General features: G+C 31.5%; 1 protein-coding gene and 1 non-coding gene across 2 annotated transcripts; both read right to left on the bottom strand.

Annotated features, from left to right (window-relative positions):
• Positions 1-408: 408 nt before the first annotated feature.
• On the bottom strand, positions 409-498 carry LOC143597368 (small nucleolar RNA R12). Its single transcript, XR_013146893.1, has one exon. It is a non-coding gene; the product is annotated as a small nucleolar RNA R12 (small nucleolar RNA).
• A 1,073-nt stretch (positions 499-1,571) lies between these two features.
• Positions 1,572-8,719, bottom strand: LOC143597367 (uncharacterized). The gene is made up of 6 exons (XM_077075884.1): positions 8,370-8,719; positions 8,179-8,307; positions 6,845-8,115; positions 4,039-4,452; positions 3,027-3,259; positions 1,572-2,017 (listed from the first exon to the last, which is right to left on the bottom strand). Exons 1-6 carry the CDS (start codon positions 8,513-8,515, stop codon positions 1,763-1,765), a joined length of 2,448 nt encoding a protein of 815 aa, XP_076931999.1. The 5' UTR covers positions 8,516-8,719; the 3' UTR covers positions 1,572-1,762.
• Between the last annotated feature and the right edge of the window lie 7,204 nt (positions 8,720-15,923).

Below are 15,923 nucleotides of genomic sequence, written 5' to 3' on the forward strand. Positions count from 1 at the left end.
CATAGAACTAAATGTTAAATTAAAAATTATCATAAAAACTATAAAAAAAATAAAAACTAAACAAATAGGCTATGTGAATATTGAATAATTTCATACCATGAATAAACCATTAATTGAATCCTCATGTTACATATGACAGCTCTCAAAACCACTCACAAGAAAGTGGTACGGTGTTCACATGAGCGTAGTCCAACTTAACTAACCTACCCCCACGGTCATAACGTGAGGGGCAAGTGAGCCACATTGGCTTACGCTCTCACAAATACCATACTACTCTCTAGTGAGATTGTGAGAGGTTCTATGAACCGATACAAAGAAGACACACAACACGATGATTCATACACGCGCCATAGATAAACAATCGAGAAACAATAAAAACGAAACCAATATAATAGTCTATATATGATAATGAGTCAGTAGTAGCTGGTTGCAAGATCATTTTCTCTTTAAACAAAGAGAAATCATTAATAATCCGTCAAGTTTTATCATCATCCTCATTATCATTATACAAATCTACAGGTGCAAACAAGCCAAGCCGTTCACAAGTTACACTAGAACAGATATTTTAAAAAAAAAAAACAAAACAATCCAAGCCTTATCAAGCCCGAGCCTCAAATAAAGCACGTTTAGGAACGTTCGAAATGATCACAGCTCAGGCTCACTCGATAAAAACTCAAGTGAAACTAGCTACAAAACTTGATTTGAAATGACATGAGCCAAGCTTGCTCAATTTGTTTAACCAAGTCGATCTCGACCCACGCTCAGCTCGGGTCATGATTCGGTTCGTTGGATCGTTATCAGAGCTTGAAGTTAAACGAGCCCAATAACGACCTACATCCTCAAATCATGACCGAACCAGTGGTGGGTTAGGGATCAGCTCGATTACAAAAATGAGCCAGCTCAGATAAGGTCATTTCAAATCAAGTGTTTTTTATTAGCATCATTTAAGCTTTTATCGAGCTAGCTTTGAGCCGCAAGCTTTTTTAACAACCTGACAATTTATTCTCAATATATAAAATTCACAAAAAGATGTATATAAAATAAATAATAAATAAGCTTAAAAAACCTAGAAAAAGTATATAACAATTGGGAAAAAACAGGCGAATTTGGGCGAATTTTTGAAGGAACAACGCCCCCCCCCCCCCCCGGCGCGATATTGGGGCGAAAAGGGGCGGAGGCGGGATGTTTTTGTCGCCAGAAAGGAAGAAATGAATATTATTATATTAGTATGTGTTATATATATATATATACACATATATTACTATTTGTAGCCCCTACACAATTACACCTTAAAAACAAATTTCTACCCTTTGCTGACTGGGCGCCACATGGCGCAAAACGCTCCATTTTGTAACCCCTCCACTACGCATAGCCTAACAGATGGACTTACTGTTATGGTTTATATTTACTAACATTGTCACTTTTTGTATGTAATGTTTTACAAACAAATAATCATCAACATATAAATAGCCCCAAAACATATATATTCTACACAAGAAAATTTGCAAATATCCATATTCAATCAAAACTTAAAATTTACAATAAATTCATTAATAAAAGATATCAAAATCCATATGTAACATACATACATACACCCTTATATTATATCCACCAAAATAAGTATAACCAATTTCTAGTTTTTACTAATTACTACATCCACTACTTCTTCATCTTCCTTTATAAAAAAAACAATGGATCAAAGATATAGAAGTGGGATTATTACAACTTCTACAAATAATATCTTTGATAAATTTTATATCTTTCAACATGGGAAAAGCAAGAACAAACTATCTTCGACTCGAACCTTCCGATCGACGAACTTTATGTTGTTTAATTTGCTTTGACACCAAATCAACTGATCTCTACTCAATCTTGGCAAGTTCAAAACTCTCGAAACTAACCTTAGTTCGACTTGTGACACGAACATGTGTTGGTCCAATATGGTTTCTTGTTGTTTTTGAAACTTCTTGACTATGCAGTTTCCGGTTCGTAGCAAGTCTTTTAGCTTCCTCTCTTTCTGTGAAATTAACCAAGAAAAGTTTTAGAATGTACAGATGTTGTTGCTAGGGGTGTGCGTGGTGCAGTTCGGTGCAATTTTGGACTAAAACCAAACCGAAAACCAAAACTTCGGTTTTTGGATATTTTTTAACCGTTGCGTTTCGGTTTTTGCCATTTGAGCTTGAGAATTTTAGACTGAAAAATAAAAGTTGGCCGAAAATAATGAAATTAGGTAAAAATAATTTTGTTAATTGTTAACTAAAAGACTATTATACAATTGACAATAAAATATTTGAGTTACATATTTATTTAATTCTTATAAATTACTTAAATAAAAAACAAAAAATAAATAAAAATTTAGGAATTCGGTTCAGTTCGGTTATTTCGGTTTTTATTACATGCAAAACCAAAACCAAACCGTCAGTTCGGTTTTTACAAAAACATAAAACCAAACCGTCGGTTTTTGTTTCGGTTCGGTTTTTGTTTTGGTTTCGGTTCGGTTTCGGTTTTTCGGTTTTTGCCATTTGAGCTTGAGAATTTTTGGCCCAAAAAAATTGAAATTAGGTAAAAAATAATTTTGTTAATTGATAACTACTAGACTATTATACATTTGACAAAAAAATGTTTTGAGTTACATATTTATTTAATTCTTATATATTACTTAAATAAAAAACAAAAAATAATAATAAAAAATATATTTGAGTTACATATTTATTTAATTCTTATAAATTACTTAAATAAAAAACAAAACAAAAATAATAAAAAAAATATTTGAGTTGCATATTTATTAATTTCTTATAAATTACTTAAATAAAAAACAACAAATAAATAAAAATTTAGGAATTCGGTTCGGTTCAGTTTTTCGGTTTTTTATTACATGCTAAACCAAAACCAAACCATTAGTTCGGTTTTTACAAAAAACATAAAACCAAACCTTCGTTTTTGTTTCGGTTTGGAATTTCCGATTTTTTCGGTTTCTTGCACACCCATAGTTGTCGCATAGAGTACAAGCAAGTTAAAAGTATAACCTTTTGGTAAACTGTTTTGATGTCCATAAAAAGGTTATAGTCTGCAGGGTCTTGGAGATATGCTTTACTGCCTTGAAGGATTATGGTTAAGAATAAATTTGTAGTGTCTCTATCGGTGTGAAGAAATTCCCAAAATACCCCCATGGATTCTTTGATCATTTTCACCATTGTTGATATTGAAACTGCTTCCTCCTGTTCTTCCTTCATTGCCTTCTTTTGTTTCAAATTGTCGTCTGCAATAAAAATCAAGAAACAAACTTTTTTCAAGAAACATTTTTTTAAATCAAGAAACAAACTTTTTCAAAAGAATCAAGAAACAAACATTTTTTTTCAAAAAGTCAACTTTTGACTTATAGGAGTTAAATTAACTATGTTCATTTTCTAATTTGATATCACTTGTGTATTACGTTCGACAAAAGGTGCAAATTTCGGCCCGTTTAGAAACGAACGAGTCGATCCAAGATCATGTTTATTTTTAAAATAACATGACAAACAGGTACAATTTAATTTTAAAAAAAAGGTTGAAAGTCATAAAAAGTGTATTTTTAATAGATAAGACCTCATAAATCATTTATTCAAACCGAGAGTAAAGCATAGCCATATAGAAGTTATCAGTAAAAACGACGCATTTTCACGATTTTTCCGTAAAATTCCATCCTTTAGAAATATGTCTTATTCAAATATAGATGTGTTTACCTCCAACAGAACGGTCAAGTTTTGTTGAGGTAGCATTTTTCGTATTTTTTGTGGCGGTTTCATTCTTAACTTTCACTATCTTGGTAGTTTGACATCTATTTTTATCATTTTATGTTATTAATACAATCATCATCATGATCATTTTAACTATTATTATATAAAACCTCCTAAATCATTGTAGTCACATCAAAAAATATACACATAATCGCATACGACAATGACAAACGAATAAACTACAGAACACTTCTAAAACATTAGACAAAAAATGTTTCATGTATAACTTAAAATATATAATATGTTCAACTTTAAAAAATACCTTTAATAGCGGGAACTTGAAGAAGACCACGAAGCGCACACCGTTGCTTTGTGTAATTCTGAACCCGAGGCCCTTGAAACAGTTCATCTTCAGTGAACCTTCTAAGCAGAACATGAAACTGTTGAAACTCGATGGCGATTTGGTTATACGATCGGTATCCTTGCGGATCATAAAGTTGTAATTCTTTTGTTTTTTTGTACTGCCAATACAACATCTCCCATGAAAGACAAGCGTGTCCAACGTATACGATCTCTAAATCTTTATGTAATTCGGTGATGGATTTTAATGTGGGGTCCGCGTAAATTCGTCTTAATTTGCAAGGCCATAAACTTGGTAAAAGAATAGATTTAATCGCGGAAAGTGACGCGTTTTCACCTGTGTTTGTCTGCTCTGGATGCTTCATCCTCAGAAAATCTAGAGAAATTATATAAATTAATTATTTTTTTCATTTAATATAAGCTTATAATACAGAAGTTAAATTTCCTGTTAACATTTTTAGAATGCCGATTTTACCCCTGTGTTACAAGTCATGTCCTTTAGTTGTAGGGATAAAATTGTCATTTTAAAAAATAACAGAAAGTCTAACCTATGTTAGTGGAAATGGCGTAAGAAGTTATATTTTCTGATAACTTTTTTAGAATGACGATTTTACCCCTGCGTTACACACTTTGTCCTTCTTTGTCCTTCATTTGTAGGGGTAAAATAGTCATTCCAGAAAAGTTAACAGAAGTCTGATTTATTTTAGCGGAAAGGACATATGAAGTGAGATTCTCAGTTAAAACATTTGTAAAATGACGATTTTACCCTTACGTTACAAGTGAAGAAGTTATATTTTCTGATAATTTTTTAAGAATGACGATTTTACTCCTGCATTACACACTTTGTCCATCACTTGTAAGGGTAAAATAGTCATTTCAGAAAAAAAGTTAACAGAGATCTTTTTTTAGCAGAAAGGACATATGAAGTTAGATTTCCAGCTAAAACATTTGCAAAATGACGATTTTACCCTTAGGTTACATACTCCGTCCTTTAGTTGTAGGGGTAAAATTGTCATTTATTTTAAAATTTGACAGAAAATCTAGCTTCTATTAAAGGGCATTCATTGTAAATTGTAATTGTAATTATTGAAGTTATAGGACACAACCTACAAGCTAACCTATATTATAGTTGAACAACACAAAGTGTAATTTACTACTATATAAAAAATTTAAAAGTGTAAAGCAAGAACCATGTTATATGATTATTGATTACAAGGGGCATACCCCTTGAGCTCTTCATTTAGATGTGATAGTGACATCATGTACTTAGGACAATTATTAATATGCAAGTTGATAGTATCAAACATCAAACAAAACCTACTTTTTAAGCATTTTTCATTAAACAAATCTTTAAAAAAAATATTCTATTTTAAAATTAACAGTCTTTTTCTTATCCTCGTCGCCGTATGAAGACAGATATCATCATCTCCATAACAATATATACACGTGTCGGCTTACATACTTGTTGTTTAACTTCTCTTGAAAAAGCCATCAAAAACAAATACTAAAAATAGAAAAATATGCAAGGGATGGTAATATGGTATAACCATAAAATCTAAAAAAAAATTATCAATTCTATTTCAAGATAAAAATTGGATCTTGAAATAGTTTGCATAATTCTTGTGATTTTACTTTTAGACTCATATATTCAATAACCTTTAAAAAAATATTTTATTTTATTTTAAAACTAACAGTCTTTTTCTTATCTCCGTCGCCGTATGAAGACAGATATCATCGTCTCCATAACAACATCTACACATGTCGGCTTACATACTTGTTGGTTAACTTCTCTTGAAAAGCCATTAAAAACAAATACTAAAAATAGAAAAATATGCAAGGGATGGTATAACCATAAAAACAAAAAAAAATGTTTTATCAAGATAAAAATTGGATCTTGAAATAGTTTACAAAATTCTTGGGATTTGACTTTTAGACTCATACATTCAATATAAGTAATGAATGGTTATTTGTAAAGTGGAGAATATATGAAAAGCAGACTTTGATTGCAAATGACATTTAGATGATTATTCACCATACGCGAGTCTAGGGGCGCATACGAATAATATTCATGAAAGAATTTGTATCATGCAATTTGCAGAGAATAAGTATCTTGGTACCAAATATTAAAGGTCATAAAAAATTTGGTGACCAACTCATAAAAACAATTTTTACAAATAGAAACACTAAAGTTAGATGTTAGGTCAACTTTTTATGTTAAAAAAGTCAACTTTTCGAACGAAAACCTTTTTCACACTAAGAATCATAACTATTAAATTAGGGGTGTGCGTGGTGCGGTTCGGTGCGGTTTTTGATTGAAACCAAACCGAAAACCAAAATTCAGTTTTCGGAGTATTTGAAACCGTTCGGTTTCGGTTTCAGTTCTTCGATTTTCATTTTGGTTTTGGTTCGGTTTTGGTTTTTTTGGTTTTTGCCATTTGATCTTGAAAATTTTAGGTCAAAAATAAGTTTTCAAAAAATAATTAATTTAAGTATATATAATTTTGTTAATTGTAAAATAATAGACTATTAAACATTTTACCAAAAATTATTAGAGTTACATGTTTATTAAATTCTTATAAATTACTTAATATAAAATATAAAAAACAAAAATTTAGAAATTCGGTTCGCTTCGGGTTTTTTCAGTTTTTACAAAAACATAAAAGCAGACCGTCGGTTTTTGTTTCGGCTCGGTTTTTTCGGTTTGGATTTTTTCGGTTTCTTGCACACCCCTATGAAATTAGAAAATAATATAGGGTTAGAGAACTTACTAATGGCCTGCAAAGTTTGGTAATTTAAGACGTCTAATTTCCGCATTCTCTCGTTATAGCTTTTGTAAAACTTCTGGATTTCCGCCATTTGATCTCTATGCTCTAACTTCTCGTTAACTTGTAACGGTTTATAATCTTCTTCCACTCGGGGCGTCTCGCATTCTTCGAGAATGGTGGGAAGACCTCCGGTTCTCGAGTTCCTTAACTCCATTTTCATTTGACCGATTAATTCTTGATGTTCTAACAACACGTCCGCATCATCTTCTTCGTCCGAATCAAATTCCCATATTCTTGAGCTTTCGAAACAAGAATCTGATTCATCCTTATCGTTACTATCAAGATTTTTTAATTCTTTTTCGAGATTGGGTTCGAGTTCAATGTAATCACCGTCAACCTCTTCTTCAAAAGACGAAACCAAATTTTCTGACTCAGGTTCGTTAACGGAATCAGCGTCTTGAAGACAAATCGAGTAAAACCCGTCACTCGATTCGTCTGATTCGGTTTGATAATCGAGAATATCGTATTCGTTTCTCATAATAAACTCTCCGAGCCAATTATTCGGTCCCGGTCCCGGTTCCGGCTTCAAAACGACATTTTCACCGAAACTCGACTCGGGTTTCTCGTGTAAATCTCGAACTTCGTCACAACCGACTGAATCAACTTCATCTGTATAGGAAACATTAACCTGTTGACCAGTTTGACCCGAAAATGCTTCTTTTTCGGTAAAAATATTATCTTTTTCATCAAGATTCAAACTTTCTTTAAAAATCAAATCTTTATCAACTTCATCTGTACCGGAAACATTAACCCGTTGACCAATTTGACCCGAAAACGCTTCGTTTTCTGTAAAAATATTATCTTTTTCATCAAGATTTAAACTTTCTTTAAAAATCAAATCTTTATCAACTTCAACCTGTTTTATTATACCCTTTTCTTTAATAATATTAATATCATCTTCAACAAACATTTCTTGAACCGTAAAGCTTCCGAATTCTGGTTCCGCAACGAACCCGCCAAAATCTTGAACAGACATAAACTGGTACTTACTTGTACTCATCTTAGTTTCCAAATTAACTTCATGGGTACCTTTATTTTTAACCAAATCGTGTTCTTGCAGCTGAAACTGAAACCGGAACCCGAAATTAAACTCCGATTTCTCCGGTTTCTCATCTTCATCGAACCCGCTTAAGTTCGGGACTATACTGTCTTCTTCCTCGTTGAACCCCACAATTGGACTCAAATTCTTCTCACGTGTATCGTCAATTCGTGATCTGTAAACAAAAAATAACATAATTAATATCAAATTAATCAAAATTCCCAAATTTGAGACTTACCCTGCCAGGTGTTCGACGAAATGCCAGAACGAGTTCAAAGCAAAATCACGTAATAAAACCCATATAAAATTGCAGACTTTGATCATGGTTTTCTGAACCAAATCACTTGGAAACGATTCATATACGAATCTGCAAAACAAAACAACGAAATTAGCAACAAAAAGTTTAAAATTTTTGAAATTTAAACATACCCTGCCAGGTGTTCGACGAAATGCCTGAACGAACTCAAAACAAAATCTCGCAACAAAACCCATATAAAGGTGCAAACTTTGATCAGGGTTTGCTGAACCAAGTCAGCTGGGAACGATTTGTGGGTGGGATTGAAGTGGGTTGTCATGATATTGGTATTTAGATGATGATTTTTGTCATTCTTGAAGTGAAGATAAGTGATGAATTAGTAATTGAGAAGAAGAGATGTGTTGCGTGCACCCTTGGTGGCGAGGATTGTGGGGTGATAAAGATTTCCATATGATGATGTTTTGGAAGAAAGGTACTTGGATGGGAAAGAATTTATTGGAAAGATTCTAAATTTAATGGATTATTATATTTTATTAATATTTTAAACTTTGAATATTTCGTGTTTGAAGCATGATTAATGACACTTTTTTATAACCGGCGACGAATTCGTTAAGGGCGCGTTCGCTTAACGGACTTTTTTTAAAGGATTTGGAATTGGAATAGGAATGGAATGTTTGAGAATCCATGTCATGTGTTTGGTTGGTTAATATGTATTGGAATTGGAATCTTCTTCATTCTTGGGTTTTTTTTTTTAGAATGAAGGCAAAGGCGGAAACGTTTTAGTATTTTACATTTTTCGTTTTTGATTTATATTTTGAGTTATGCTTTTTTTATTAATTTTTTGAATTTATTTTGAAGGGGTTTTTATTGTTAATAAGAAAATCCTTAACAATCCTTTCAAATAGGTGAGATTTTAAAGTCCCATGAAATGTGGGATTTGATGGGATTTAGTTTCCATCTCATTCTTTCATTTAATGAAACGAACATATCAATTCATGGGATTTAAAATCTCATTCCTTAGAATTTCTTACAAATCCTTGAAACAAACAAGCCCTAAATGTGTTATTGGCCGAAATTCATTATATTGTGATGTATTTGTCTTTTGATTAGAGAAAACCCTCATTTAAGGCCAACACCCGTGAACAGGCACCTGAATGTATGGCAGTGCGGTGAGATAAAACTCGTTCAATTCAAAGAACATCGTCTGCTCGTCTAGTCTCACATTATCATCTGTTGTTGCTGCAGCTAATGATAAAGGTAGGAACCGAATCTGAATCACATATAATACTAAGTATCTCTCTTATCACTTCACCATTAGTTCATTAAAGACTAATGACACACTTGATTTTTGCTTTTGCAACAAAGACAAGACTCATTTATAAAAAAGGTAAGATTGTTTTAGATTTAAATTCAATAGATTATATTTTATTATTATTTTAAACTATGAATATTTGGGGTTTGAAGCATGATTAATGACACTTTTAATTTTTGGTTTTGTTAGACAAATTCATTTAATAAAAAGTGAGATTGTTAAGATTTTAAATTAAATACATTGCATAATAATAATAATAATAATATTATTATTATTATTATTATAAACTATGAATATTTCATGGTTGAAGCATGAGTAATGACACTTTTAATTTTTGTTTTTGTTACCAAAGACAAATTCATTTTGAAAAAAAAAGAGAGATTGTTTTAAGATTTTAAATTTAATAGATTATATTTTATTATTATTCGGAACTATGAATATTTGGTGTTTGAAGCATGATTAGTGACACTTTTAATTTTTGTTTTTATTGACAAAGACAATGTTGTCTTAAAAAAAGAGTGAGATTGTTTTAGGCAACATATATGAAAGTATGAATTTGGGTTGAAAGCATAAATAGCAAAGTTCAATACGCACCGAAAAAACGAGGGATCTTGGAAAAGAATAAATAGTAAGTGTTCTTTATGCGATGATGAACTCGGGTCGATGAAACATGTCTTACTATCTAGTTATGTGGCGTCGGTCATATGACAATTTGTGAGTAATTGGTGTGGATTAATACCATTGATTTATGCATTTGAGGTAAGAGACTTATTATAAACAAATAGTATATACTTTAGATTATTAAAAAGCATAACCTAGTTTTGAAGCGGCTATGTTCCAATCCAAAAGTCTACTCAAAACTTAAAACATAAGTTAATAGGGGTCTTTCAAAAATTTACATCCAACTTAGCTAACTCACCCGAGTTGTTTTCATGGGCCTGGGTTTTAATTTAAAGGCTAGTTAATAGAGGGGTCTGTCAAAAATTAAATTAAAATAAAAAAAATAAAAAAGCAAGAGCAAAACTAGTGATTAAAAAAAGAAAGGGAACTCGAGCTAGAGTTTCAACTCCACCTACTTTTATCAACAATTCCATGATTATATTTGGTAAAAGAACTTTTAGGAATCTTAAGTTTTATATTTTTAAAGAACAAGGTTCTAGAAGGAAAAAATAAACACTGTTTGATGTGTAGCTTTTCGAAACTCTTAAAAGCTTTAAAATACTAATATAATTAACATTTTCTTTTTGAAAACTCTAGCTTCTATATAAAAATACCATTTTGTAAATTGTGCAAATAGAACAGGGTTTATTAGGGTAGGCTCTTACTATATTTAATTAGCATTGCAACAAGGACTGGAATCATTGCCCCTTAAGCTATCACTAAGGATCACTTGATATGATATTAAAGTGTTGCTATGGGTGTCACACATATAGTAGCGGTTCCACCTCTCACACTACGTGTTGTCGAGTGGCTTTGACGCCCTTCACGTCATCATCACTTAGAAAAACATTGCTTCGAAGTCTTTTTTCATAACGTCTCGCTGTATTGTAAAACTACATTTGTGTGTGTGTATGAGTGTGAATAAAAGAGAGAGAGAAAAAAGCAGCCATGGCCCACAAACAATCCTCCTTTACCGCCCATTATCCGGACCCCCCCCCCCCTTTTATACCCCACACGGCCACACCATATGGTCTAAGGTGTGTAATTTTCAATTTTTAGTTACTAATTAATCATTGTCACTAAAAGTATAAAAAAACAGATGATTGTTAGTATTGTGTATCCATTTAACGATATTATTATGATAATGCATACCTAAATCGAAATACATATTATGATAATGTGTACCTGAATCGAAATACATGTAACTGCAACCATTACATAAGCTAGTTTAAAAATCAATTGCAACAATAAATGTTTATAAAACTTATTGAATTATAAACTGTTATAATGTTATGGTGATTAATGTGACTATTTGACAATGATACATTGTCTCCATTGTTGTTGATATTTGGTTCAACAAGTTTTTTTGGTTCAGCTGTTGTGCACACATTCATGATTCTAGTATTTTCAACTTGTCCATTTAAAAAAGTATTATTTTATTAAGATGTATTCTTAAGATACCAATTCAAAATGGGGTCCAACTATTAAAATATTAATAGCCGTACGTGTGTGGCTTGTTTAGTATAAAAGCAAAGAGAACGGGTAGAACTTGGAAGAAGTGATTTAATGAATAAAGGTTTGTCGGTTGAGTCGTTTAAGGTGCTGTTTGTTTTTGCAGACATAAACTGTCTGCAAGCTGATTTCATCTGTTTTCATGTCTGCAACTGAAGATGTGGTCTGAAGATCTGCAAGCTGAAAATATAAGACTGTTTGTTTTTATAAGCTGATACTGTCTGCATAACTGTCAAACTTATCTCACAAGATAGAAGTCATTTATTCAAGTTACATAGAAAATATAATAATAAAATTGTGGCGGCGGACGGTGGGTAGTGGCGATGGATGGTGGTGGTGGTGGACAGTGGGTGGTGGTAATGGACGGTTTTGGTGGGTGGTGGACGGTGGTAGTTGACGGTGATGGCGTCCGACAGTGGGTGGTGGTGGTGATGAACGGTTGTGGTGGGTGGTGGACGGTGGTGATTGGTGGTGGCTGTGATGGATGGTGGTGGTGGTGGTGGTGGCGGACGATGGGTAGTGGTGGTGGATGCTGGTAGTGGCGGCGGACGGTGGGTAGTGGCGGTGGATGGTGGTGGACGGTGGCAGTGGGGGATGGTGGTGGTGGCGTACGGTGGGTGGTGGTGGCGGACGGTGGTGGGAGGAGTGGATGAGAGGGTGGCTTCAAAGGGATAAGAGTATGATTTTTTTGCGAAGATGTTTTAAGCAAGATTTCTTTGCTTTTCTTTTAAGATGAAAGAAGATAACTTAAGATCTGTTTTAAGAAAAAAAACAAACAGTCTTCAAGGGTAATGTCTGCGCGCGTGCAGACATTAGCTCCCTTGAAGATGTTTGAAGAAAAAACAAACACCCCCTAAATGGACGGTCTAATTTTCTTAGTGTTATATTTTTTATAAATATTATTGACTTATTGCATGTGCTACATCTATATTTATGGTTTTTGTAATGCACTACTTTTAATTTTAAATATATATAAGTTTTTAATAGGCCAAATCTTGAGATAGTAATCTCTCATTTTTAGGATGAAATGAAAATAATCGAGTGAGTCAGTAGACTATATGATCTAAATTAAACCTTAAAAAAATCTCTCACTCTCTATCATGTGTAGAGTCAGGGGAGTATTAGTTTTATTATATTCTTAATTTTGTTTATCATTATTGACTATAGCTATTAAATACTTTAGTATATTATTTTATAACTTTTTATTATCATCTTATTAATCTATTAAATCAACACAATGTTTTCACATGTTCAACTACTAGGGTGTCTACCTAGGCTTCCATGTCATCTTATTTCCATTCTAAGATTGTCTAAAATTGTGCCATTTGTCATCTTAACCACAAAACCCTATCAAAAAAAAAAAAAATCGGTCCATTTTCCATAATCCACAAACAATCCAGCCACTCATTTTTCTCTCTAATCTCTATACGAACATACCAAACTTAGCTAAACCTAATACGCCGCTACTATTCTACACTAATTCCGGCCGTCGTATTCCGCCTTCTCCGTTATTCACCATGTTATTCTTCAGTTCCATCTTTGGAAAGGTCTACAATCGTTTGGTTTCCGTTCAATTCATGGTTTGTCATACCAGATGCAATAAGGTTTTTTTCTCGCAATTGATGTTTCTTATAACAGATCGATTCTCCGGTGAACATGATAAAGGTAATTAACAGACGATTTTTTTCACCTTTAGATTCTTAATTATTATAATAACATCCGATGAATATAGTCCAGCCAAACGATTAAGTTGTTCATAATTAATTTTTATAACATAACCTTATGTTAAAATAAATTTTACGGTCAATTATATATTATTTTCTTTAGTCAACAATCATAATTGAACTCTTCATTGTTTTCCGACCACTTTGTTATTTATATTTTTATTTCGACCAATTTCTGTTTAGATTTTCATTTTATACCGTATATTCATTTAATTTGCGGGCAATTTCAAAATATTTTATGTAGTCAACTGTCATAATGTATTCTTATTTGGTTTCCGGTGATTTTCCAATTTATGTTATAATTGTCTATCAATTTCCGTTCACTATTTGATTTATTTTCCTGCAATTTAGTATATAATTAAATTTTAAATTACATATTAAATTATAATATTCATGTTCCAAAAATAATTTATTCAATGATTTATTACAATGTAGCTAACTAATTCCAAGATTAGTTTACGTTTTGACTTACTTTTCAACTCATAAATTTTGAAAGTTTTGACTAAAATAACCGTATTCAAATAAATAATTTACAAATTGAATGTTCTTTATTTATTTTGATATTATTATTTTTAAAGTTTTTGACTAAAATAACCGTATTTGATATTATATTAAGAAACAATAACTTATTTTTGGAGTATTTTATTTAGAATATATGAACGGTATGATTATATTCAAATTCAAATTCAAATTTCTTTAAAAAAACATTTATATTTTTAGAAACAATCAGTTATTTTTGGATATTATAATTTAATATAATACGGTTGATTATATTTGATTATATTTTAATAAACTTTCTATACATAACATGTTTAACAAAATTAAACCTCTCTACATTCTACTATATAATATGTAATCACATATTCATTTTTCATAATCATATTCATTTTATCCCATTCGTATTTTCTTTATCATGTAAGCTTCTACACTTTTGATAATTGTTTTTAGTTTTCTGTCACTTTATTTAACTGTTTTATATTTCATTTTAAGCATATGTTAATAGAAGCTCAGACCTTTACCATGCTAAATGAGATTGATGTTCTCAAAACATCAACATCAACTCTTAAGGTTAGAGTTCTGAGGCTTTGGAGTATCAAAGATAACAAAATTGTCAATGATGATTTTTTGATGGAGATGGTTTTAATGGATGAAGAGGTAACACTGTATTTATTAATCTGTACATATGTTATACTTTCTACATTATATCATTAAATTAATACTTATATCTTTAATGACAGGAGAATCGAATCCAAGCCACCGTTTACAAACAGGATATCTTTCGATTCAAAAGATTCTTGAAGGAAAGCTCTACTCTTACTATTGTTAATCCTTGCGTTGGTCTAAATGGATCAAACTACAGAGTTATTGATTCTCCCAACAAATTAGTGTTTGGACCAAACACTCATGTTAATCCATGCCAAGATTTTGAAGGTCAGATTCAAAATGATTTCATTTGAATCAGTAATCAATAAACAAATTTCTTTGAAGTCCACAATTGGTAAATTGTTATTACTATTCAAAGAAATTATTTATTCAATTTATCCTTAGATTTCCAGTTAATGTTTGCCTTAATTTATTTAATTCTTTCTTTTAGATATAATTGGTCATGTGGTTCATGTTTTCAAGACGAATGTTTCAAACGTCAAAGACAAAAACAAGTGTACAATGGAGTTATGTGATTTAAGGTACCACTGTTTGTAGATATTTTATTTAAATAATTTTGTTAACTTACATTATCTTGATTCTAAACACTTATTCATATTTTAGTGGAAACTGTGTGTATCTCACGCTATGGGATCATTATGCTTCCGAGCTCTCTAAATATGTCATTGATCATTTTGATGAACCACATGCCGTTATTGTTCTCCAGTTTGGTAGGGTTAAGTATTACACTGGTTCTGATGGTAAATGTAATAATATTTAGTGTTTTCAAGTTAATTGAAATAGAAGCATAGCACCTTAATCTAACTTAATCTAATTTATTATTCATTAATATTCTATTTTTGTAGAGAAAGTCTATGTGTCCAATTCTTTTGGATCTAATGTTAGCCGTTTGTTCATTAATGACTACTTATTTGAGATTGAAGAATACAAAAACAGGTATATTATTTTGTTTTCTTTATTTACTTTATTTTCTTTGATATATTAGATTTGGTTATTTAAATTTTAGCCCTTATACTTTGTATTAAATGTGTAAATTTTATATACGTAGTTTGGCCGAAATCCTGATTGCCAATGATGTCTCTATTCGTAAGCCGATTCCAGTCAATGTGCTCTCTTCTGTTGATGATGAGTTTTTGAAAGCTACAGATTTGTTTAACATTTGTGATATTTGTACCATTATATTTGTAAGTTAATTATTAAATTCACTATTTAAACCATTATATTGCATAATTTGTTTTTTATGCTATTGCAGCTTAAGAATATCATTATCCTTGGTACAACTAAGGCCATATGTCCAGATACAGAGTGGTATTACATTGGGTGTAATACTTGTAGCCGTAAACTAATGGAAAATG

This window comes from Bidens hawaiensis, unplaced genomic scaffold (assembly GCF_021521415.1).
Source record: "Bidens hawaiensis isolate Kalapana, Puna unplaced genomic scaffold, B.hawaiensis_p1.1 tig00048168_1, whole genome shotgun sequence".
Classification (NCBI taxonomy): domain Eukaryota; kingdom Viridiplantae; phylum Streptophyta; class Magnoliopsida; order Asterales; family Asteraceae; genus Bidens; species Bidens hawaiensis.

What these genes read in the sequence shown, in the direction of transcription:
- LOC143597367 (XM_077075884.1), bottom strand. Translation starts at nt 8,515, where the DNA reads ATGACAACCCACTTCAATCCCACCCACAAATCGTTCCCAGCTGACTTG. An exon ending in TTCGTCGAACACCTGGCAGG is followed by an intron (nt 8,116 to 8,178) that starts GTAAGTCTCAAA and finishes TTTTGTTTACAG; the next exon opens with ATCACGAATTGACGATACAC. An exon ending in CCAAACTTTGCAGGCCATTA is followed by an intron (nt 4,453 to 6,844) that starts GTAAGTTCTCTA and finishes TAATTTCTCTAG; the next exon opens with ATTTTCTGAGGATGAAGCAT.